The 26,515-nt window shown below is 37.7% G+C and overlaps 1 protein-coding gene across 2 annotated transcripts in view; it reads left to right on the top strand.

The window, feature by feature from the left end:
* ZNF407 (zinc finger protein 407) overlaps positions 1-26,515 on the top strand; it is a 347,438-nt gene that overhangs the window by 207,948 nt on the left and 112,975 nt on the right. For both annotated transcript variants that reach the window (XM_071737036.1, XM_071737037.1), the window contains 2 exons: positions 2,016-2,099; positions 10,824-10,944. In XM_071737036.1, the coding sequence (XP_071593137.1) occupies positions 2,016-2,099; positions 10,824-10,944 (205 nt within the window). The remainder of the gene's footprint in view (positions 1-2,015; positions 2,100-10,823; positions 10,945-26,515) is intronic.

Here is a 26,515-nt window from a genome sequence, read left to right as displayed (position 1 = left end):
TGTCAAATGTTTTGCAGTAAAATTCAGATTTTGTTACATCATTTAGCACATATGCATTCTTCATGTGATAGTTAGGATGGGTTTCCATTCTGCTTTTTCCATCTCTCCAAAAACCCCACTTGGGTTTTGGTTTGTTTGTTTGTTTGTTTGTTTTTGTGTGTGTGTTGTTTGTTTTGGGGTTTTTTTTTTTTGTTAGTTTTAGTTAATTCAGTTATAATCACATCTGGCAAGAGCTGACTTCTAAAAGGAAGCATGGCAATTATTTTGCAACTTAGGAACTGCCTTGATACACTCTCACCAATGGACCAATTTTTCAAAAAATACCCAAACCCTGTAAAATTTCAATCTGCATTTCATGACCGTATTTGGGTGCAGAAAATAACAATACACTGTTTGCTTTGTTCTGAGTTAGAGTTTATTATGTACCCATCACATTTCATAGCCTAACTACACAGTGGAGGTTGGTCAGCATTTTAGTGGTTAGAGTTCAGCTGCCTTGGAAACTTTGTAGTGGTTGAGTTCCTCCTTGTAGCCCAGGGCTGAGGGACTCCTGTGTTGTGGTGAGAGGGGTGGGGAGCTGGGGTACTCCTGGGACCCCATCAAGGCTTTGGTGGGAGAGGTGCTGGGAGAGGGCATCTGGGCATCCGGTCTCTCTGGTGCTCTCTGGGCAGGTCCCACCACGAGATGCCCTCTTGCTTGTATTAATGCCATCTGAAGTTAACTGAGGAACTGTGTTTTTCCAGAAAGTCTGGGTATTAGTGTGCCTGGTTGTGTGGGAATAAACAAGGTGGAGGTTTGCATCCCTCTCTCTTCACAGGAGGATTTAGTAATTTGACACCTGACCTCTTAACCCAGCCATATTTTGTAGAAACCAAATTTCCTTCCCCACCAGGAAGAATTTGAAAGAGGCTGCTAGTTGCAATGAATTTAGCATCATTACCCCAACAGACCCCTCTCCTCCATGTTACTGTGAAAGGAGACAGTTTGGCTCCAAATGACTAATGCGATTCACCTTTTTTTTTTTTTTTTTTTCCTTTTTTTTTTTTTTTTTTTTTAAACAAAGGAAAAATTAAGATTTCTGTCTTATCTGAGGTTAGTGCTATCAATTCGTAATGTCCTTCTGTGTGGACTTCATGGGATTTCTATGCACGTTAGTACATACTGAGCAAAAATATTGCTGTGAAATGATAGACTGCATTTATAGACAACAGGGCAAAATGTTAGCTTCTCTTAAAAAAGAATATTAAGAAGAGAGCATTTACACACTTTTAATGAGTATTGAGCTTGCCAAAATCTCTGTAATTGGTTCAGAGGTTTGGAATGAGGAATTATCATTTGAAGATGGAACAATACAAGTTCTTCTGTAATTTCAGTAACAATCCCCAGACCTGTTTTCTTTATGGCACGAAAAGTTTAGAAACATAAACAGTGCTGAATTGCCACTAGTACTGAATAGTATGGCTTTTAATGTTGCCTGGCCTCTTCTAATATTCTAGAAAATAATTTAATATTTATTAATAAAGAGAGGGTAACTAAAGATGGCTGTGATCCAGTCTGTTGAAAATTTCTCAGTACCCTTAATTTGTTAGTAAATTCAATATATTTTATTTAATCAGAATCATATATACAGTATATTAACTTTTTTCCAGGCAGTCTTTACTCAGCACAGAAAGGCCAGATGTATGGGAATTGTAAAAAATCAGGATATGCATAAAAACTGTTCAAGTGCATAAAGCAGCCCCATCTGGAAGACATCTAACAGAAATGAAGTTGTACAAAACCATTCCATTGATAATAAAGCTAATTTTTATGGGTCTGACAAGTATGTAATTATGTTCAGTGGTGCTTTTCAGATTTTATCACAGTCAATAAACCGCAGTGGTAATTTCATTCCCATTTGACATATTTACATGGAAACATTTGATTGGAGGAATTAGTAACCCTGAAAGCCTTGATAGATATGTTTTAATGATCTGTGACCTCCGCAGTCCCTCATCTGTTTATTGTTGCAACAGGCGAGAAGTCGTTCCTCTGTGACCTCTGTGGCTTTGCCGGCGGGACACGCCATGCCCTCACCAAGCATCGCCGGCAGCACACAGGTCAGTAAAGCTGTCTTTCCTCTTCCCTACATTTTCTCCAGTGAGGGAGTCCCTCTACACCGGGGAGCAACACAAGTCAAATAGCATGTTGCAGCACAAATGATCCCGCGGCTCATTATTTACTTTGCTTTTCCTTGGGTTCTGTGAAATCGGTGTGCCCGAGGTCTGCATCAAATCTCTTAGCTTGGAGTTTGAATAATTGCTAGGGGTGGGGGGTACTTGTGGTGGGTTTTTTCTGGAGGAGGCAGAATTCTAAAGGCTGGCTTTCTTCTTTAAATGAACGCTAAGTCTACTATTTTTTTTTTCCAAGGCCCAAATAGATTACCTACTGTGAAGATTTTGCAAGAGCCTGCTAGAATGTCCCTGGGTAAAAATTAGAGACTACATATAGATTAATCCATTATTTTGGACTGAGACATAGTTGAAAGCTAGTGTTGTTTCAGTTGCCCTTTTGTAATTTTAAGATAGTTTGTAATTAATAGGTGCAACTTTAAGAGTTACCACATGGTTAGCATGTAAAGCAGGATTTCTCACCCAGAATTAGCAAACCTTTCTTACCACCTGGTTATAAAAATTTTATATCAGATAATATTAAATTGGTTCTTAGTTTCACAAGACCAGAGAAAGTGTAAGTATTAAACATTTATTAATGCAGTCTACCTTAATTGTGTTTTTTAGTAGTTCCTTGTAAGTGTTTGATTATATGATTAGATTTTGTTCAAACAGACAAACAAGTGTTGCTGCTTAAGCCACTGTAGGTTTTGTTTTATTGACTAACAGGACAATGATATAATATCATCAGGAACTGATGTTAAGTGACCATTGTCTAATGTACAGTGGAAAGTAGTGGCTAACAATGAGAAGCTGTAGTTGTTACATACTGAATTTTCCATGGATTTTGTAGAGGAATCTCAGTTGGAGGTTTTATTGTGTCCCTGAATAAACTAATCTTGATTCAGGACATACACCATCTGAGTGTGTGATTTCCTGGATGCCAGCTATTCTCTTGCTTGAGAGCCTTAAACTATTCTTTCCACCCTGTTTTCAGTTTATTAAAGCATCTGTATTTGGAGTAGAGTCTGATGCTTTCAAAAAGGTAGGCTTTTCATTGCTAGACAGACAATACCTTGAAATAGGTAAGCTAAAAAAAAAAAAAAAAAAAAAAAAAAATTACCAGGAACAAATTTTGGTGCAATTCTAAACAGTAATCATACTTCAAGAATTTTTATCCTTTTAAGAAGAAACATAATTTGTGTGATAGTACAGCCCCAGTCAGTTCCCATTGAATGCAAGAAGTTTGTATTTTTTAAGTGTCCAAGAAAAGTGTCCAAAATGTGAGTTTTCTTAGTATTTTGCTCTCTCGATGATAATGGGACTAATTGCAACTAATGGAATGGAAGTTACATGCTTCAGTCGTAACAGTTTCCATTTTCCTGGAGCTGTGAAGAATTTTCACATGTTGGCTGAAGGTTACCAAATGTGGTCTAAGAAAGAAAATGATGGTTTTTTTCTTTACCAGAAATAAGTAATTATTATCAATAGGATGGGAACCACCTTTTTTTTGTTTTTTTTTCACTGGCTTACCAAGTTATATTTACAATTTTTTGTATTACTAGGCCACAGACTGATAGAAAAAAATATTTCCTGGTTTATGTCCAAAATTAGGCTGAAAATATGGTATGTTCCTAGTGAAAAGCTGTCCAGATTTTTGATGGCATTTTGCCCTTCTTTTGCCAATATGGTAGAGACTTTTGTGCTATGATCATAGGGATTCACAAGTTATAGATCATGAAGCTTGCATCTAGCAGGCATAACTTTATATTTTATGTCAGGACTGGAGGCTCGTTATTACTTTGCTATTAACTTTATACTATACAGGACAATATCTCAGAGGCAGAGGGATCTATCTTTTTGGCATTTATCTGCCTCTATGGCACAAACAATCAGAGATGATTCTTTAGCAGAAAAATTATCTGTAGCTTCTATTTGTTTCAAGGAGAATGACACAATCCACCTTTGCCTGCACTGTTGCACTGAGATGGGTTCCCTTATATTTTTGTCCAGTGCACAACTTTGTCTCAGTTCTTAGCTACATGCACTCCTCTTTGTACCTGTACTTTTTCTTCTGCGTCCCCAGTTGGCACAATTTTCCCACAGCAGGATGCCAAAGCAAATTACAATCAGGTTTGAAAGGGATAGGTATCAAAAATAGTCTAAATGGCTTAAATAATTCCCTACTGTAATACAAGCTGTCTAGGGGGCTGACACAGAACATCTTCCAATCCAAGATTTACTTCTATCACCTGTCAGAGACCCTTGATTCAAGGGCAAATGAGCAAATCCTCACATGTAGTGGAGGAGTCTTAGCAGGCTTAACAAGCTTCCTCTCGTCCCAGCCTCAAGGCCTGAGGTCTCCTGACACCCCAGAGAAATGTTCAGCTCCTGATAGATATTTGACACAAGACAAGCTGTAGCACCAGCCACTTCAACTTTTGATCCTCTCGATTCTGGTATTTCCTACTATGTTCCTCTCTTTTTATGGTGGTTTGGTTTTGTTTTGGTTTTAACCCGGAGAAATACCTTTACTTTGTGAAAGATGCCCTTCTGTTAAAGTGGTATAGGGAGAATAAAGTACAATTTGGTGTGAATAAGACTGTCAGAATCTAGCCCTAGTGCCCAGTCACTTGTGGGGCAAACTATAGGGACTGGTTTGGTAAATAGGATGGTATCTCTGGGAAACATGGGGTTTTTTAACAAAAAAACAAACCAAACCAAAACAAAAAACGTGTTAAGCTGAAAGAAAAAGGCATTAGTTTTAAGACTTTAAAGGTTTATACTTCTCAAACATTATGTATCTCCACAAAAATTTCCTTGATATAGGCTTTCTCAACTCCAAAGAAAACCTACAAAGTAGAAAAAAATAATTTGACCTATCAAAAGGTCCCTGGTGTTTCACCAGCTGGTTTTTTTATTATTCAGAAGACCTGGTCCTATGAGAACTACACAGTTTGAACACAGAATAAGTACAGTTGTTGGCTGGTTTTGACAAAATGTTCTAGCATTATTTTATGAGCTAAATGCATCTTCTTCCAGGCATATACTGCAAGAATCAGTCTGTGAAATTCTGCAAGTCTTTCACTGCCTATATAAGTATCAGTGAAAGATTTTTTTTTATTGTATTTTTTTTCTTTTAATTGAAGCGATGGTAACTTCAGTGGTGGTCCAGAATTTAGCCAGAATTTTGTCACACTGTAAGGAATACTTACATCTCTGGTTTTTGTCAAATGCTTTACAGTAGACACTTGTGGCTCCCTAGGCTGTGAACAGAAACTGTCATAAGAAACTCAGACCACTTGAAACATCAGCTGGTGCTCTGTGGTAAATAAGGGACAGCTTGCAGTGCTGCAGGAATGTATATGCTGTAATTCTGGTGCCTCCATATGACTATGAAGAAAATTTTTCATCTTTTGAGTCATCCTGAAGCAATTTTTTAAATTCATATTTTGTCCCAGTAAGAAAATCTGCCTGAAGATAAAAAGATAAAAAATATTGCAAATTTTAGTAATGACTGAATTTAGAAGTAGTTGAATTCCACGATGAATTTAAGCAATTACTTGAATTTTATATTAAAAAAGAGTAAATAACTTCTAAATCAGCCACCAAAACCAAGACTCATGAAAAAAGGTATAATACCACAAAATTTAAATATTTTGCCTTAATCATGATCAACTCAGAAACTGCACAAGGGGGAAAAAACAAGCAAGGGCAATTAAATCTGGCTTGAAACGAAAACACTTTAGTTCCTAATATTCAACCCTTAAAAAAAAATAAAACAGTTATTATTCTTCTCTCCTCCTTTGTTTGTCTGCCTTTTGGTATCACTCTAGTTTCTCTGACCTCTACATGTTTCCTCATAAACTCCCGTTCTGTGCTGTAGCAGCTCAATCTGGCTCACTCCAGCAGTGCTGACCAGTCACAGGCTGTGTACTCTTGCGTGACGTTCTTCTTCTAGTGTAAGTTAGTACTCCTGCAAATTGCAAAAAACCCCTGGCAGTCTCTTCATTTGCTTCTTGTGGGGTGGTTGTGCTGGAATCTTCCTGGCCATCACAGAGGTGCATTACAGTAGCAGAGCATTAGAGTGTGTGTGTACACCTACTTTGCATGGCAGTTCTATGAGAGTCACCCTGAGCCTATGGAGCTGCTGAAGAAGATCATGTCTTTGTTCAAATTTTTAATGAATTTTTGAAGATGGTAGGTCATGTTGTACAGATCACTGTTTGTATGATTGCTTCTGCTCACTCATTTCAGTCTTGCTCTTCTCAAGACATTTATAGGTCAATGTAATAAAGAAAGAAAATTTAATAATATATGTGTTTTTATCCAGATGAGTGACTCACTTTGTGTTTCTATTTCTCATGTGAACTGCTCTTTGACTTTAATGTGTAGTTACATTACTCGGCATCGAATTGAATGTATAATGTAGCCTCTTCCCTTCAAATTCTCCACCACAGCTTAAAAAAATTATAATGTTGAATACCACAGAAAATGTAGCACAGTAAGAAGACTTACTTCTCTTTTCAGCAAGTGGAGAGATGAAATCTGAAGAGGATCTATGTTGTTTTTTCTTTTCCATTTATTACAGCATTTGCAGTAGAGTGTGGAACTTGATTATAGCAAACCATCAGCCAGAAATTACACCAAAAACCTGGCTGTTGTAAAACTTTCCACTTAAGAGAAATGGTTTAGTGGAGCCTTTTCCCTCCCATTTCTGAGCATAAGACTGTACAGTTTTTGCTGTAGAGGAGCAGCCTGATGGCATCTACAGGGTTTCTCATAAGAAAACAAGGGATCAAGGATGTACTTATTTTCATGTCTTACACGCAAAAAAGTTGACTAGACTAAAAGCAAATATAATTTACTTTAATATAATTCAGGCTTCATAAGCAAGCCCGTAAGTGCCTCTCCAGGGAACAGCCTTAACAAACACTAGAAATAGTTGGAAATAAGAAAAAAAATCCTGTAACATACGCAGATGGCTGCATTTTGTGGTCTATTCATTCCTTGGGCCAAGTTGCTGCTCAATGTATCATGAGAAAGACAAATAGGACTAAAAGCAGTAGTTTCCTGTTGAGACAACTGACGTAAGATTTCTGAGATTCTGATTAGTAGTTCAAGACTTGCAAGCTGAAGGCACCATTTGATTTTTATTTTTCCCCTTAATTTATGTGAAAGCTGATTCCTCGGTATCACATTCATATAGATGCTATATATAATCAATAGGTAGAAATTGTCTGGACAGACGTGATTATAAATAAAAATTTCACTTGGCCATTCACAAAAAACATCTGTCACCAAGATTTATAGCTTTTGTTATCATGCTATTTCATTTTTCCTTTAAAAAGTAGACATTAATTACATAACTGCACATAGAAATTTATGATTGCTGTGTAAGGTATGCTTTGCATCCTAGAAATCTCATCATCAAATACAGAGGACTCAAAAGAGGTAAAATCAGACAAAACAGGAAGAAGGAAAGAAAAACAAAGCTGTAATTTGTGGGGTGAAAAAAAATAACTAGATGCTAAAAGGCAGTTCAGAATTTCGAGAGGCAAGACAAAAAGAGAGCCTTAGTCTGTTAAGCCTAGTGCATTTATACAGGCTGGTGTTCCCCAGGATCTGACCCTTTTATCAGGTTCTTTCCCAGTCTTCGATTGCTGGAGCTGAAATTTTCCATGTCAAGTGATGCAAACAACTGGTGCACTTCAGAAGTTGTTTGCAACATCATCAAAAAAGCAAAACCCCTTCTTCTTATGTGATCCTGTGGTTATGAAACATAGATTTTTTTAAAGTGCTTGTGTTAAAAAGAAAATAAAAAGCAAAAGCAGTGGGTCCTTGATCTTGTAACTTGTGTCCATTCCTTTTTCCCTCACAGAGGCTGTTGACTAGTGAGGCATTTTGGGAAGGTTTGTTATTGATAGTTAGAGGTTATGAGAAACAGAAAGGTCTATAATAGTAAGGCTGGGAAGGGATTGGTTTGGGATTTTTTACCTGTATTAGTCTTTAAATACATAGACTTCAAATTTTTGGATACACTATTTTAAAATTATCACCTATTATTAATAAAAAGTATTGTCAGTATTGATTTTTTATTTGTATTATTTTAATTTTGTATTAATTTGATCCTTGACTGGGGGTGAGGGAGAGTCTTTCTGGAATATGATATGGCAGCCAATATAAAAATTAAATTTAAGTTTATTGCCGGAAATATCTGTGGGCAGGAAGAGGAGAAGGAAAACTGGGACACAAAGGCTGATAAAGAGCATTCTGGCCCAAAGATAAGGAAGAAAAAAAATACTTAAATTAGTAGGTTTATGAAAAACTTGAACAATAAACACATAAACAAAAGTACTGATGCTGCAGCTTATATAGCATTCAACACTTCCCAACCCACAGAAATACCTAGTCTGCTTTTGGATTTTTTTTCAACTGTACTTATCTGGTTAATTTTCCATTAAAATAAATACATTTTCTCCTGTGCAGCTGCTAAGCATTACAGGCCATGCTAGGCCGTCTGTTTTCCTTTCAGTTTAGTTGGCTTTTGTTGTGTGGTGCTGCTGTGATGTATTTTCTGTCAGGTGAGATTTACACATAGTGCACTTGACAGGAGCAGTTAGCCACAAGGATTTCCTAAGGAGAAACTTCCTGGAGCAGTGGGTGAGGATTATCATTTTTCTTTTGGCCACAGTGGAGTTTTCATGCTGCCCGGGATTCCAGGGGCCCTCGCTCGTCTGGCCCTGGACCTTTACCTGGTCCATCCTCCCCTGAACAGCAAGCTCAGAATCCCCTTTCAATCCAGCTTTGCTTTTTTGCAAGGGGACATGTTAGCAAGGTGCTAATGCATTTTAAATTAAAGTATTTAAAATAAGTATGTTTGTTATCTAAAATATGTGTAGCTTTACTACTTAGGCTTGACAGTGTTGCTGTGTTCTTTAATTTTAGAAGAAAATGTAAATTTGGTACAGGAAATCTTCAGTTCAAGAACAAGTTATATTGCTAGGGAGTCTGTGGCCTCCCAGAGAGTTTAATTGAAGCAGCAGACAGTACCATTCAAGCTGCTTGGAGAATCACATTCTCCAGACCAGACAGTGAGCGTCTGACAACAAAACCCCATTTGGGGCAGGAAAGACATACTTTCTAGCAATCTCAATTTGTCCAGCGTAGAGACTTCTTCATTGTGTCCTGCTCCTTCACCTTTCCTTGTCCTGTGAAACAATAAATGAAAAATAGTGGCTGGTATTCTCTCCATCAACTGCTAAAATCAATTATTCCAACTCTTTATGGAGCTTTCAGAAGCTGCTCTGTTATCCTTCTCTGCAGCATTATGGGCTTTTCAGGCCTGAAGACCTTATGCTTCTTTTTCCCTTGGGAGGAAAAAAATCGCCAACAGTCTTCAAGAGTGAAAAATGCAGATTTCTCTATCCTCTCAGAATTTTGCCAAAATATCTGTGGAAATTCTGAGTTTCTCATGCTTTAAGCAGGCCTGAAAAGTCTTGTTCAGGGTCATGGCTGCTTGGGAGTGGCCTTTTGCTAGGTGATGAGTCTTCTGCTGCTGGTGTGTTTCCTGTCAGGCTGAAAATTGCAAACTGTACCAGCTAAGGGATTTCAATTTTGAAACTAGCAGTTTTATTCAGACTTCTTGGTAGGGATGTTGATTCCTTACATAGTCATTAGGATAGATATTTCTGAAGGCTTGCAGTCAAGATCACCTAAGTTAGGAGCTGCCTTTTGCCTTCTGCATAAAAAAAGAAACTATTTCCTCCCTAAGTGGTAATTACAGGTGCCTGTAAACCACACAGAATATTTCTGCAGCAACCAGCTGGGAAAATGAGAATCAAATTGGTGTCGTAGCTAGGTGTCACAGTATCTGTATCTGTCATGAGATTTTGTCTTAGTGTCTTCTAAGGGATGGACCCCTCCACTGGAAGGAAAAGTACTCTCTTCACACAATAATTTATAAGTAATAGTTTTTTATCTTTCTTCAGTTAGTAGTCCTCTGGAAATTTTCAGTGCAGGTATACATTCAGCAGAGATTGAATTTTAGTCTTCTGAAAATATTACTGTCTTAGTCTAGGTTTGGTGGTTGGTTGGTTGGGGTTTTTTATTTACCTTTCAAGTCCTGCTGAAATTGGTCCTCTGTACAGGAAAGATTCACAAGGACAGAAGGATATCAGGGAGCACTGAATTCTGGTTCATATTTTCAGTCTTGGTTTGTGTGTGTTATTTAATGGATCAGATGAAAAAAACAGGACCAGAGACAAAAAACAAAGACACTTTCCTTACAGATGTTCCTTTCTGAGCAGCCGCTGAATACAAGCTTCAGACTGATTTCTTGCCTTCTGTATCCAACAATGCTGCTGTCAGGGCTGTTCATGGGCCCAACATCAGCAGAAGGTGAGAGGAATGCCTGTCACCTGTGATGATATTTACATTGAATATAGGTCAGTAACATAGTTACTCAGTCAGCTGGCTGTTGCTATGAATATGTTATAGTGAGAATAGTATTTTGCAATTAATGCATTTTATTTGGAAATCTATTTTGGATTTGCCGTTGTTATGTGTTTATTGCTTAAAATCTATCTCACGGGACTTACCAGAAAATTAGAATTTTCTTCCTTTTATGTGGATGAAAACTGCTAACATGTATCTTCTCTTGACACCTTCTAGGAGAGAAACCATTCAAATGTGATGAGTGTAACTTTGCTTCTACAACACAATCACATCTGACACGACATAAGCGTGTCCATACTGGAGAAAAGCCTTACAGATGTCCCTGGTGTGACTACAGGTAATGAGTCATTAACTAAAGCATGATGAGAGAAGGGTTAAGGTGATCAGATGAGGTTCATTTGAAGTCACCAATAAAAATATATTGCCATTAAAACACCATCAGGGCAGCAGTAATTGCATATTAAATTAAAAGCTAAATTTAAAAACTTAGCCTTCAGTATTTAGGTATTACTTTATAAAGAAAAACAAATGATGGGAAACCTTTTACTGGTAACACTGCAATGCTAATCCTGAGTGTTTGTTTCACAGCTGCTGTAGTGTCTGTTAGAATTCTCCATGGTGAGGCCACTTATCTGCATCGCCTTTTCAAATCAGTTGCACTTTTGAAATTTTTCTCGGTTGAGTTGCAACCATTTCACCAAGAAAGGAAAAGTCTCCTAAAAGGCTTAGCAGCCTAAATAGTCACTAGACACTTATTAGAACTAGAAGCAACTGGAGCTAGTTACAGTCATGCAGAGTTTTGTTTTTCTGCTCCAGTTTCCCTTCTCCTTTCCAGCCTGGGGTGTTTGGATGAGAGTTGGCCATTGGGTTGGTTGCATGGCAAAGTCTTCCATGTTGCACCACTAAACCCCATCCTTTTAGGACAGTAGCTTAAATTCAAAAAATCACATGAATGAATGGTTAGGATTACTTGTGGTGCTCACCCCATGTGTCTTTTTTTCGTTGTAGATTACTTATTGAATAATCTCTTATTGGTTCTTAGATGATTCTTTACTCTTCTTAAACATACGTCTGTTATCTTGAATGCTTTTAATGCTTTGCAGTGAGGTGACTAGGCTACATGTACTATAAAGGAATCCATAGAAGTTATTAATGAACAATTTGCAAGAGCTGATGTTTAAAAAGTTTTTTAAAAATCAGTATTAAATTTGATCAATGGCTTATGATTGTGTAATTAGATGCATGTGCTCTGATGCATGCATGCAAGAGGAGAAAATTAAACATTTGCTTACACCACTATAGAGTTTTTTATTTTCTTTTAATGCTGAGCATACAACTGTAATGTTCTTTTAGTATAAGTTTTAATGTAGTTTCCTAAACCAAGATTATATAACAAATCTCAGCCACACTTGTAATACCTGGTTTCAAGCTATTTATGAGCTAGGTTATGAGTGTGGGTTATGGTGGGTTTGAGTTCTTGGCTTGAAGACCCTAGAGACTGGGACTGCTGTAGATGTGAATCAGTTTGCAGTTTGGGGTTTGTTCCACACATGCAATCAATGGATGCAATTGCCTCACTCAGTATGACAAAATGCAGCATGACAAAACTTCAGTGCTCTGTTTAGTGAAAGACAGAAGATCATTTTTCTTTGTATAGACAGCTTTCTGTATGGGATAGAAATTCCCAGAAATGACAAGTTGTTTAGTAGTATTCTGTTATGTTGGAGGTTATTAGAGAGGAAGCAAGCATGACTTATTTTATTGGAATCAACAAAAAGTCTCTGAGCATCCTCTGCCTCTCTATTATTGAAAAATAAATGTTTCGTGGTAATAGGACTTTAGTTTCCATTCCTCACAAAATTACCCATTTAGGGCAATTTTGACCTAATATTTGGAGGCTGATCTCTAAAGATACCAGCTGATGAAGGCTTGATTCTGCAGGAAATTTGTTCTGAGCTGAGCTAAAAAACATCTGGCAGAGTTGCAGGAATCAGAGCTGTCTTGCTGCTGTTCCAAGTTCATAGTGGCCATGAGCTACTCTGTGTAGCTGCAGAGGAGCCAGTGGAGGGGCTGCTGTATTTATTAGCCCAGCAGTCCTGCCTGTACCTGCTGCTTTCCACCATCCTGGGATATTAGCCAGCCTGTTTGGCATTTTTTTTTTTTTTTACTCTCTATGCACCTTGCTCTGTGTCTTCCATTTTTTATGATTTGAAAATACAACTTTCAGGGACTCACATGTTGCCTCCTTCTAAACTCACACAGTACTATCTCTTGTCATGAAAAGGTATTAGGAACTTTGTAAATAATGTCTTTATGCCAGTGAAGCAGCTGGAATGTACACTCCCAAGCTTCACCTACAGCAAACATAAAATTAAAATTTTCAAATCTGCTGATCTAGGGATAAAATTCAGCCCCATGCCTAGTGGTAGAGTTCTCACTGCAGAGCTTTCAGGTTGCACTGTTGAGTTCATCTATACTATTTCAGATGTTGCTGTTTAGTGTTACCTGGCAACTGCAGACTCTTCAATGACCCCTGGAGTTTCTTTCAGGGAGGTGAATATTCCTGGGTTTGTTTATGGTAGTGGAGTATTCTTAGCACTACCATAAGATCTCCTCTCACCAATAGGTGAAGTGAGCTCTCCATTGTATGAAGGGTCTTGAGACACTTGTGTTTAAAAAGTGTCTAAATACAAGGTATTTTAATAATTCCTGTTCAGCTCACCAGTGCTCAGAGTGTTAAGGAGATTCCTGATTTCAAGCTTTTCAGTTCCTCAGGAGGAAACTGTAAACAGTGATCCTGCTAAAACTCTTGCCAGTCTAGTGAGTGAAAGTCTAGCTAACTCTGGCTAGAAGTACAGAAAGAAAGGCTTTTAAAAAACAAAATAAAAATCTCGATTTTGGAACTGTTATGAAAATCTAAATCACCTTTGACTAGACAAGCACCTAGAACTGTTGTGGTTTTCTGGTTGTTTTGGGTTTGTTGTTTTTTTGTTTGTTTGTTTATTTGTTTTTTTGTTTTTTTTTTACTTAGGGCAAAAACTGAAGTGAAATAGGCTGTAAATATACTATGGGAAAAAGATTGATTTGCATGGAACAGAAAGCAGAATTTATTCCCTATATAACCCACAACATAGGAAAGTCTTCTCTCAGCTAAGAAAAGACATAAATAGATGTGGTTTTCTGAAGTGAATAATAAAGAAATCCAGAGTTTTTAGCTCACAAAAATATATATCCTCAATAGTATGTGTATTCCCAAAAAGAAAATGAGATGTTTTGCTCATTTTATTTTACCAAGTTGCTTTTATAGCCCATTTATGGTTTTACTTAAACATTCTTGCAAAAAATGCTATCTTCCATCTCAAATTTTTGTATTGTGACTGCTTTATGTTTATTTTTGTCTAAATCTTTTGTTTATTAATAACAAAGAAATGGAATCTGCTTTTCCACATAGTTGCATGTGACTTCTAGTAGCAATTATAATTTGAAATTATATTTTCAGACTAGTTTTTAAAATATGATTCTTTTTGAAGGAAGACAAATATAATATATTTATTAGTAATATATTATTTATTAGAAATATAAAATTTTACTTGCTAAATGTTTTGGTTATATTTATTTTTCATTTGTGTTTTCAATTTGGGTTTGCCACATTTAAATCAAGATATGCACAATTTTCCTTTGCATTTACTTTTTTAAACCACAGTGTTTGTCTGCATTCTTGTCAGTAGGCCTTGTCATACAAAAATGTTCATTCACTCCTAATTAATGTTCAACTTAATTTTATAACACGGAATTGGTCTCACAGGGCCCTACACCACCATAACATATGCAATGCTTATTATATATTTCTTAGTCATTTAAAAAAGATGTGTTACATGGCCAAACTTTTCAGAATACATTATGGTAGAGCTATACTAACAATAATACTGTTTGCATTTGGCAATGGGCTCAGTAAATACTGAAGAGCCATCGAACCTCCTGAAACTGAACACCTATGAACTTAAACTGATTTTGAAATCTGTTCAATGTATACGCTCTGCCCAGACTTCCTAAACGTGCAGCATATTTAGACACTTGCATTTAACCTGGTTTCAGAAGTGCTAAATCCTCACAGGTCTGATGATATCAGTGGAACATGCAGATATACAGCATTTTCAAAAACTGAACAGGTTTTGTGCATGTGCCTATAGAAGTGTAGTCATATGGTTGGCTTTAAATCCAGCTGCCATTGGTGTGGACTTTCCATGTAACTACCAGAGCCTCCCAGGAAAGTGATAATTTATGTTGATGGTGAAGGGGATGTTTCAGTACGACGTGGATTTGGACCACATTGTTTTGCTTTACTGAGGCAAAAGGCAGAGAAAGCAAAGGCAGAGCCCTGGTTTTCTCACATGGTCAAAATTGTTCAGGGCTCAGGAGGAGCTCTGGCATATTTTCATGACACAGAAACACTATGGCTACAACTTTGACCATGAGAATGTGGGGCAGGTATAATGTTAATTTGCCTCTTGTCATCCCTGTGCTGTGATTAAACAAAATTACTCGTTTCCCTGGGATTCCGCTGTATGGTTAATTTTGCATAGAAGACCCGTGGCACTGAGAGGAAGGAGGGAATGGAGAGCAACATCCAGGGGATTGGTGATGTTCTGCAGCCATAGATAAAAGGGTTTAGAAGCTGTGTAAAACAAAGAGCCAGACCAGCAAAACAGCATTAATTCTGTAAGCGCACCTTTCTATAAAGTATATGACTTGTGAAGGATGTCTTACAAGACTGAGAATAAATAGCATACATTTTTAATATAATTATGTAAACTAAAATAAATATTTTACATTTATTATGCATAATAAAATAATTAGACAACATTCCATAAGGGATTATGGCATCTGAAATTCCAACTGCAGAAGGATTCATTGCATATTTTCAGCAGCAGTGGCAGCATGACTTAGGGGGAGTGACTCCACAGGGGCTACTTTTCTTTTTTTGGACAACATCCCTAGGGAGTTCCTATTTCCCTCTGACTAATAGTACCTGTTCATAGATTGTAAAGACCAGTTTATTAAACAGTCCAGCATTTTCACCTAAGTTATAAGGATGTGCAAAGTTAGTCTTTTCTCCCTGTTTATTTTGTTGAATTTAGTAATTTCTAGTTGTCTCGGTACAAGCACACTGGCTGTGCACTATTCTGTAGTTGTACCAAGGATAACTAGGGAATGCTTTAAAAGCTGAGGAAACAATATGTACTTACTGTTCAGAAGACTGAAAGGCTGTTAAAGTAAGATGATGAAGCAGTGTATTTACCACTAGAACATTAATATGCTGTTTGTAACCAGTGAAACTTAATATGGATGTATAGGAAATAACTACGTTATACAACTGTATCGAGCATTAGGCTGATGATGACTCCAAGTGTCAACCACCACTGTTCTATAGAAAACCACATTTTTTGATACTAATAGTAATGTACCTATGCAGGTGTAATAGTGCAAACTGGGCCTTAAGGAAGCACTTAAATTTCTGTTGTGAACAGCAGCAGGAGTTGAAGATATCCAGTGCCTGCTAGCAGACTTATAAACAAATGAGGATAGAAGGTTAGAGAGAAATTTTGTTCCTGGATGGACATAGTTCCCAGACGCAGACTCCTCAGAATAATATGCAACCCTTAGTTCTTAGTAAGCAGTCAGTTAAAATGCTGGCTAATATTTATATTGATCTGGAATAAAATATGCTGTAGCATTTAAATCTATTAAAAAAAAACCTACAAAACCCAAATCCAAAACTGAAAGAAAATTTAGATAAAACCACAAATCCACTAATTATTCTAGAGTGTATAATGCATATAAAACAGTATTTAGTATTGTTCCCTTTATGATGTCTCTTTTGCTTAGTAAAACTTTTTTATTCACCTAAGTTATAGCAGATAGTTCATGTGGTAAACTCACAATGAAAATACACAATGAGTTAGTGCAAAATACAGCTTGAGGTCAGATGTGGTTCCTAACATTCAGAGACTTGTAGAAACAGAGAGCACAAGCCAATGTTACGGCTGTGGTTGGAAGATCTGTGTGCTGCCTGTACTGAGGAAACCTGTCCATGATTTTGGAGAATCATGTTGGTGGCAGTGTACAATAGAACTTAAACTCTCTCACAGTTCTCCCTGCTCTCCCTGCCAGATGCTGATGTCACTACAAGGACTGCTTAAGAGATTGTATGCTTATTAGAAAATATAATTTTGTTCCTAAAAAAAAGACATAGCATACGCACACAATCGCAGAATCACAGAATGTTAGGGGCTGGGAGGGACCTGAAAAGATCATCGAGTCCAACCCCCCTGCCAGAGCAGGGATCACCTCCTGTGGGTCACACAGGAATGCATTCAGGCAGGTTTTGAACGTCTGCAAAGAAAAAGACTCCACACCCTCACTGGGCAGCCTGTTCCAGTTCTTAATCACCCTCACAGTGAAAAAGCTTTTCCTTATATTTACACAGAACCTCCTATGCTCCAGCTTGCACCCATTGCCCCTTGTCCTATCATTGGACATCACTGAGAAGAGCCTGTCTCCATCCTCTTGACATTCACCCTTTACATATTTATAAACATTTAAGAGGATGTCCCTCAGTTTGTAGATTTGATGACTGTGATCCACAGTAAAATTGCCCTGTTAGAGGCACAGCATGCCACAGCATAGTCACCTTGTGAAGTACTCTGCTTTCCATATTTTTAATTAATAGCATAGTCAATTCACTGTACATGGTAAAAGGGTAATACAGATTTTATTTATTTAGGTTAGTGAACAATACTTGTAACAATAGGGAAATTCATTAGTGATTCCATGAGCATTGGTAGCTCCAACTTCTTTTGTTGTTTTCTTCGTATTTCTATTTTTATTTTTCTGTATGTTGATAGAACCACCAGACTTGTAACTTTAGTGATCTGCCCTGGTATCTTCAAATCAGTCAGCAATTGCAAGTATTGATAATGCTTTCTAGTCTCATTTTAGATTGAGTCCTTTGAAGTACAATTTTTAAGTGATGTATTTAAGCCTAAATGCCATGCCGAGTTACTCAGGGATAACCCACAAGTTTAGTGTTACAGAGGTTGCAGCCATTTAGACATCAATATGAAAATTCCTATATAGTTTTAACTTCTGGCAGCTTCTCTCTGTTGCAGCCTTTCATGCTCCAAGCTCAGTGCTCTTTCAAATTTGTTCCCATATAAAGTTCTAAAAGTTTCTTTTGTTTAATTTTGTTTTTTAATCAAGAAGTCCAACACAATTAAGTCAAAACCTAAAGTATTTGTTGCTTAGAAAATATGAATAAGACTGCTTCATAAAGTGGACAGATTGTCTTCTATTGTCACATTTCATCTTCTCCCTGTCCTCACACTTCTTTTTCCCTACCACATGCAATCATTACCGTCTTTACCTCTTTCTTAAGAAGCATAAATGTAACAACGAATATGCCTATATTTATATTTAAAATATAGTTAATGTTTATAAAACTGGATCACCAGAATATATTTCAAACTAAAATAATCTTAAGTAGGTTTTATTTTGCTATTAAAACAAATTATAGCACTAACCTCAAGATTATGGCCATAATGCAACTTCCATTGACAAAAATACTATGGTTTTTTGAACAGGAGATTTCCTGTTCTTACAGTGCTTCTAGTAAAAATGTACATTGAAGGTTTTCTTTTATGTCTACAAAAAAACTTTCATTAGTTGGAATCATTTTATCTAAAATAATACTTAACATCATAGCTTAAACAGCATAGCTTTTTTTAGGTAAAAAGTAGTTTAAAAAAGGCTAAAGTGACTGTACATGTTTTCTCTTTTTTTTACCTTCTAACACAAAATAAAAATGAGCAAGTTAGTTTATTTGACCAGTCCAGTCAATATAAATGGGCCAAAAATATCCTTGGAGGTGGTCAATCTACAAGGAAATATTGTTGCTAACTACCAGCCAACTACCTGGATAGTCTTTGAAAATATTTTGGTATTGTTACATGCCTTAGAGATGAAATTCACAGACACTAGCCTGTCATGTTACATGTGATTTATTCTCCAGGCAATATGGCTGCTAAAAGTTTGTGTATTAATACTGCCTTTGTGACAACCTTCTCTCTTCCTCCTTCATACACAATGCACAAAACAGGTTAAAATGTTGGGAAGTGACAAAAAAACCAAAAACCAGTTCTGAAGTGGTTCCAGAAGGAGGTGCAGCCTGGCACAAAGGGGAGAAAGGGAAAGTTTTTATCCTTTTAAAGTCTGATGAAAATCAAATAAAGAAATTAATTGCTGAATAGAAAGTAAAAGAAGGGAGAAAGAGGAAAAAAACCAAACTTTTCTGTCCAGAAATAATTTGCTACTTAGATATTTCTAATTCATGAAAATTGGTGAGTAATTTTCCAGATAAATATGACTTTGTTTAAAAATCTTGATATATTGACTCTAAATGAAGTAGCTTGCAGAGTCCAGCAGCATTGTCCTTGCCGCTGTGACAGCTCCTGCCCAAGTTCCTCTCAAACTGAAGTTCCTGGCAACCTCATGCCAATTCCTCTAAGTCCTATCATTATTTACTTAAGAGGCCAGCACCCAACCTCCTTTCAGGCAGTTGTAGGGAGCTTTAAGGTCTCTTCTCAGCCTCCTCTCCTCCAAACTAAAAAAATCCTAGTTCCCTCAGCCTCTTCTCATAGAAATTGTTCTCTAGGCTGTTCACCAGTTTGGTTCTTCTTCCCTGGACATGCTCGATCACCTCACTGTCTTTCCTGTAATGAGGGGCTCAGAACTGAACACAGTACTCCAGGTGTAGCCTCAAAGGAGGGACACAATACAGTATGGTGGGACTCTGTTGGTGCCTGGGGTTTGGGAGCCTGGTGTTCCTGGCCTCCCTTTCCTCAGAGGGGTGGGAAAGGGGGTCCCTATAGAGCAGACACCCACCTCTGAGATCTTCAGCTTTCTTGGCAATCTGCTTGGGAGACAGAGGAATTTAGAAGCTTGGAGCTCCTGAGATCTTGCTTTACAAAGCTGATGCTTAGGTTTGGTCAGGAAAAGCCATGGCAGGAAGATGGAGATCATGCCTCAAAGTCTATCTCTTGCAGCTCTCCATGCCATCAAACACATTTTCTCTTTCCTGAGCTGCTGGGAAGGAGCCAGTGTGTTCCCCACAGGAAAAGAGAGGACAGGCCATTATGTGTACAACAGTTTGCTTTCCCTAAAAATATTTTGCAGACTGTGATGCATGATGCTCTCCTTTATTCTCATAAGTCATGGATGAGAGATGTGTTTCACTTGAGACTTACTCAGAGGAAGTCTGGAGAGGAGCCTGTTGACCACGGAACTTAGTACTAAGTTGCTTGTTTTGATTATTTTGTCCCTGATTTGGATGGTCTGTGTGGTTTTGGTAGGGCTGCTTAGCTCTGAAGAGCAGGAGTAGGTACTGCTGAGACTTAGAGACTTTCTTTATGAAAAGTAACATCTAAAGCCCTGCATTTTGTTATTGCAAGTGATGAGGGTTGCTCTGGTGTTATCATTATTCTTTTTTTTTTTTTTTTTTTTGGAAAACCATTGAAAAAAATAATCTCAAAGATATTTGTGTATGCCAGGTGTTGATCAGTGAGCATTTTAGTTTCCTTTCTGTCTCTTAAAAAAGTTGAAAGTGGAGGTACCATTCATAGAAGCTCATCATTGTTAGACTTGTTTGTTTAGTTTTGTCTTTAAAATATCACATATTACAAGTACCTCAACTTTGTGCTTTAATTTATTTTTAAATGTGTTCTTTGAATAATGGAAAAATAATTAAGTAAAAAAAGCAGAATTCAAAGTATATATGAAAAAGATTGTTCCATGTTCTTGGATGCCTTGGACCAAAGCTACTGCTTTTCATTTTACATCCTTGGAGAAAATGTGAGGTCTGGGTGGCATTCCTCATCTTCCTCTCATAGCTTGTGCATGCTGAAGCTCAGTGTGCAGGGACAAACGAGGGAGGAACAATCTGATTCAACATTGATCTCCCTTCTCCCACCCACACAGGCCGGGGGGCTAGAATAGAGAGTTTTTATTTCCCTATCTCTATCTAATGATTTTAAAAACACACAACTAGAAACTCTGAAGTTCATGATACTGTAAAACACTGTGTTATAATCTTATATCTAGTGACATCATAAACTACCTGAGCATCAGCCCCCTGGTTCATTGTGATATTATTGATGCCCCTTAAAACGTATGTTTATAGTTTTATTTTTGTAACTTCAGTGCACTTTACTTCAGTCCCTGTTCAAGCTAATTATGGATTCTGTCTAAAAACTCTGTAGCTGAGGACATAATTTGTTCTGCTTGAAATCCCGTGTAAGCCATCTTCCCATACTTAGCTTTCTAGAAACATTTCTGTTGAAATTTTGTGTGCACGGTCTACAGGACAAATAAGACTTAAACTAATTGTCAAGTTCTAGAACATATTGAGATTATCAAAATGAATTCTTAACTTACGATGTTTTTTTATTAGAGAAATGTGGTATTTCACACATCTTTTTGTTAACAGGGCCTTGGTAGAATAGAGAGAACTGTTTCCATTAGCAGATTTTGGAGATATCTGCCATGGGTATTTTAACATATGAAAAGCCATTAGTAATTTGTTTTCTTTTCAGGAAAGGGATGTGTCTTTAGTTCAAAAAGGCAATTTTTATAAATCAGTTGGCTAGGATTGATTTTAAGCTTGATGTCCCTAACTTATCCTGAGAACTGCACCAGGCCATCCATCCATCTTCTGTCAGTTTCTTCAGTAGCTTCTTAAGCTGTTGGCCAGTTTCAGTCAAAACTGACACTTGGTAGTTGCTGAGATAATTTAAGTTCTTACATGTTTTGTGAAAGAGGAGAGGAAAAAAAAAATGGGTGAAGAACAGGCAGGAAAATTTCAGCTCTTGTGCATTCTTCTCTCTTACAATGAGGCAGTGTGCTGTTCCAGCCTCACCGTGCAGCACAGCTCTTTTTTCTTGCCTGATGGAACTTTCTTGAAGGTTGTTCAGAAGCTGCACTTACTGCATTGTGAAATGTAGTGAACATGGCAAGAATCCATAGGAAACCATCTTTCATTTGGTATGATGCTTGTGTATCAATGTTTTGGGTCCCAAATTAACTGTTTGTTACATATTGTCATGACAGGGAAATCAAAAGTTAAAACTTAAAAAGGTATTTTTAAGGATAAAGAGAACATACCCAGCTATCCATATCTTTCTTTAGAAAAACGATTATTTGAAGAGATTTGTACGCTTAAGATCAAGAACACTGACATTTCTTAGTGAATTTGAAGAAGCTTCCCATTATGGAGAGTTTATTCCACAAGTGCTTTCTTTGACATTTCTTATGTTTTCTTGAGGTCATTTAATGAAAAACTGTGACATAATGCATAGGTTTAGATAGATGTATTTACACAAGGAAAAGAAGGGAAGTTTGAACAAATACTAAGTTTTTCACATGTTTTTAGTGATACTGAGCACCCACAAATTCACATTTAACATGGGGTCCAGTGGTTCTATCCACATAGGCTCTGTACCCACTTGGAATTCAGCCTCTTCACTTAGGTAAATAGATGTGACTCTCATCACATTTTAATTTGAATTTTAATTACTAAGCCTTTAAGATTTTGATCAGCACTACTAAATTATAGCACAGTCATCTTATGCGGTATTTAGCTGATTGATTTTATATGCTAAAATGTAGTCATTTTGAGGAGCAATAAAAATACTTTCAAGTAGAAGAAAGGTTCCAAAGATAAAGGAATTTGTACCAGATTTGCTTAAGTCCGTGTCAGACCAGTGAGGAAAGACAAATCTGACCCCTTGTGAGGGCAGCGCAGGTGGCTGCTATCAATTCTGTTTAGATAAATGCAGCAACATCAAATCAGGAAATCATCCCAATCAAGGCCAATGAGAAGAGCTTTTGGGAACTGGTGTGTGTTGTCTGGCGGTGGTGCAAGGGTTGAGTATACAATACTGGGATATGCTAGCAGTATTAGTGCTCTGGGTTCCAGATGTATTCTGAAAGGCAAATATAGCATTTGTTTGTTATAGCAGGATTCTTTTCCACCTGCACCTTTTCGTGGCTTCCTTCTTTTTATTTGTATCTCTTTTCCCTCTGAACAATGCAACATAACATCAGGAGAATCTTTATTTTCTTTTCCTCCTCTGAGCTTCCCATTTTTAGTTTCAGTTTACCAGTAGCATGACAAGAGTGCTGTCACAGAAAGGATGTTTACTAAGCCCCTCTACATCTAACCATCTCTGCTCCATAGCTCAGTTGAGAGTCAGCTCTCACTGGCTGGGTAGTGTCTTCTGTCATGGGATTGATGCTATAAACGAAAAATAAAGACAGTGGATGAAGTCTTGGCCCCAGTGATGTTAATAACATAGCTGCCACATCCTCAATAAAGCCACAATTCTCTGCTTTTCATGAAGTGTTTGCCTCTTAAGAGAGAAAAGGAAAGCCATGGAGCTGGCAACACGTTGCACAAAACTTTTTGTCCCAAGCAGTAAATGAGTTGAACTAGGCAATTAGATTCTGGCATCGAGGACCCAGACACTTCTGGTTTCCACACATCTCTGCACAGACAATCCTAATCACCTAAATAATGACAAAAAAGCCCCATCTAAATCCAAAAGGAACTACTTCTTTATGCGTTTGTCTTTTTCATTTCTCTCTCTACTGAGTTTGCAGATTTTTGCACAACTATGTGAAATCGCTTAAAATCCTGCCCAGAACTCTCATGTCCTGGGAAGACTGATATCTCTTCCTGCAGACTTCTGGTACACCTTTTAGGTGAACAGGCTCCTATTCCTGTATTTGTGGGTATTTGTATTCTCAGGGCTGAAAATTGGAGAAGCCAGGATTTGTTTAATTAATAATGATGACAGTGCTGTCTGCAGCCTGATTCTAGTTATTGTTTAGTATTCTCAGCTGAGAGGGCACAGAACACATGCTTGGGAGCCTGTTGTTTGGATTTTGTAGGAAAGTTATATACAGAATATAACTGAAAACAATTCTGAAAACAGGGATTAAATTTGCCTTCAGCTCCTGGCAGTTTCTCAGTGTCAATTGGCAGACTTTAAAGAGAAAAGGTATGGGCAACGATATTTCATTCCAGCTAATATACTCTCCTGGAACACAGGAGAACAGGATTCAGCCCTCCTCAAGGTAAAGGCATCCCAAAAACTCAGGAGTTCTACTTTGTAGAATAGTGTCTTAGTTTCTAGAGAGTTGGGCACACTGGTGTTTCTGTTTTCTGAGCAGATGGGAGCTCTTGATGCTTCATATTGGCTACCTACACTTTCTTCAGAAAAAGAAGGCATCTAATTCAAGAAACTTTTGAGACCTACACTGAGACTACTCCCAGACAGAAAAGGACCTGGGGGTGTTGGTCAACACCCAGCTTACCATGAGCCAGCAGTATGCCCAGGTGGCCAAGAAGCATCCTGGCTTGTATAAGGAATAGTGTGGCCAGCAGGAGAAGGGAAGTGATTTTCCCTTCGTACTCAGCACTGATGAGACTGCACCTTGAGGACTGTGTTCGGTTCTGGGCCCCTCACTACAAGAAAGACATTGAGGAGCTGGAGTTCAGAGAAGGGCAACCAAGCTGGTGAAGGGTCTGGAGAACAGGTCCTATGAGAAAAGGTTAAAGGAATTGGGAATGCTTAGTTTGGAGAAGAGCAGACTGAGAGGAGACCGTACTGCTCTATACAACTACCTGAAAGAAGGTTGTAGGGAGGTGAGTGTTGGCCTCTTCTCTCAAGGAAACAACGATAGGACAGGGAGGTGGTGGCATCACCATTCCTGGAGGTATTTAGAAACCATGTAGTTGAGGCCCTTCAGCACATGCGCTAGGGGGTGATAAAGACACTGAAATATATATTTTATTGTGAGGGGTTGTTAACAGTTAGACACAGTGGTCTTAGAGGTCCTTTCCAGCTGTGGCAATTCTGTCATTCTGTGATTTACCCCACCATGGTCCTTTGGGGACTGCTCCACCATGCTTCTCCATAGGTTGGAGGGGAACAGCTGTCATCTCACACCGAGCTGCAGGGAAATCTCTGCTCAGGCAACTTCCTCCTTCCTCCTTCACTAACCTTGGTGTCTTTGCTTTGGCATTGCTCTCTCATTCCCTGCTCTACTCTGCTCTGCAGGTTCTTTCTTTTAATATATTTTGCAGTTTTATTTCCCCTTTCCTGAACATGTTCCTCACAGAGGCACATCCAGCTTCCTATGTCTGCTCAGCCTTGGGCAGAGATGGAGCCAGGATTGGAACAGGGGAGCTTCTCACAGGAGCCACCCCAGTGGTCCCCCTGCTTCCCAAATAACTAACCCCACTGATCCAAAATAAAATAACACAATACCACTAACCCAAGGCTCTTAGACTGAAATTGTTTTTTTGGATCTACCTCTGATTTTTCTGTTGTTTCTCCATGTAGTGACTGGGGTAACATCATTCTGTCACGCTGTCCTCTAAAGCCAATATGCGATGCAGTGGGAACATGCCAGCTTTCTTTTAGCCAGTTTTTGCATCATAAACATAGTATTGCATTTCATCATAGGAGTATAGGAAAATCTGTACCCTTATGGTAAAACCTTGCTGTTTGTGAACTGCTTAATGGCTAAAACCTCAAAAAGGCTTGAAAGGCTGGGAGCCTGAATTCAGTTTAAGTGCAACGTCAGTACCTAATTCCCATGGTCTCCTTAGAAAATCTCATCTCTCTCTAGTAATCCAATACCTTTCATGAGAATTAAATGCATATAAATAGTATTTCTCAAATGCATGCAATACTTACAGTCTTAAGCCTTGGCTTCTTTAGTCTGATTTTGGTTTTAAACCTGGCCTTCAAATATGTGTTTCTCTAAATGCATTTCTGGGTGCATTTTTGTTTTGAGTTGGATTTTTTTGAGATCGTGTCTTTGTTATATAGCTGAAGAAAGGGTAGTACTGAAAGCAATGCATCTTATAATGCAAATGAAACTGGTTAGACTCTTGTTAAAGCACAGATTCTTAATCTGTAACAATCTAGTATTTAGCAAGAAAAGATATCGTGATATTCTGAGCTATATTCTTCTCTTGATTCTCACTTCATGTCAGTAAGTTGTTGTTCTGTTGTTCTATATGCCCTGGGGTATATAGACTACTTCCATCCCAGCAGCAAAAAAAAAAAAATAAAAAATCACATACAGATATAGATAGATAGATAGATAGATAGATGGACGATAGCAAAAAGGAAATGAAAACATAGATGTAGCTTCCTTTCTAAATTTCTGTTATTCACTTTTTTTATGTTAACTCTCTAAAAATACTTGGGCTATTTATAATAGTTACACAATAAACTCTTGCGGCCTGTAAAGAGGTATGTGGATTAATGACTTCTCAAATAACTGTTTTACAGGAGTACTGTGGTATTTTTAGAATGAGTGCTTAGTTAAAGGGTCACTAAGGGCATGTTATTCATATAGGCATCTTTTGTACAAAGCCTATGTATTTTTTATTATCCATGCATTCTAACTTGATTCAGTAATGTACGTTTGTATAAGTACATGACATTAACCCTATGAATAGGTCCAGTTGTTCTAAAGTTAGTTGGGTTCCATAGGATAACACAATGAATTAGCCCTTTAAGGACTGTATTGCTGTGATGCAAAGGAATCATTTGGTTTTATATAAAAGGTGAGGAGTGCAGTGGTTTTTTTCATGGGTTTTTTTTTTTTAGTTTAAGAGTGGAATATATGTTTTCCTTAGCTGTAAAAGCACAATCAAGGCAACATGATAAGTGAGTCAGTGTTGTAAAAGTAAAACTAATTTTGCCTTCACTCACATGAGCTATAGAAGGAGGAAGCTTTATTGTCCCTGGGAAGGTGATAAGGCAGAGTAATTGTAT

The sequence above is a fragment of the Heliangelus exortis genome, chromosome 2 (genome assembly GCF_036169615.1).
Source record: "Heliangelus exortis chromosome 2, bHelExo1.hap1, whole genome shotgun sequence".
In the NCBI taxonomy this organism is placed as follows: domain Eukaryota; kingdom Metazoa; phylum Chordata; class Aves; order Apodiformes; family Trochilidae; genus Heliangelus; species Heliangelus exortis.
The sequence above is the reverse complement of the archived record's forward strand: the minus strand, read 5'-3'. Positions and strand labels throughout refer to the sequence as shown.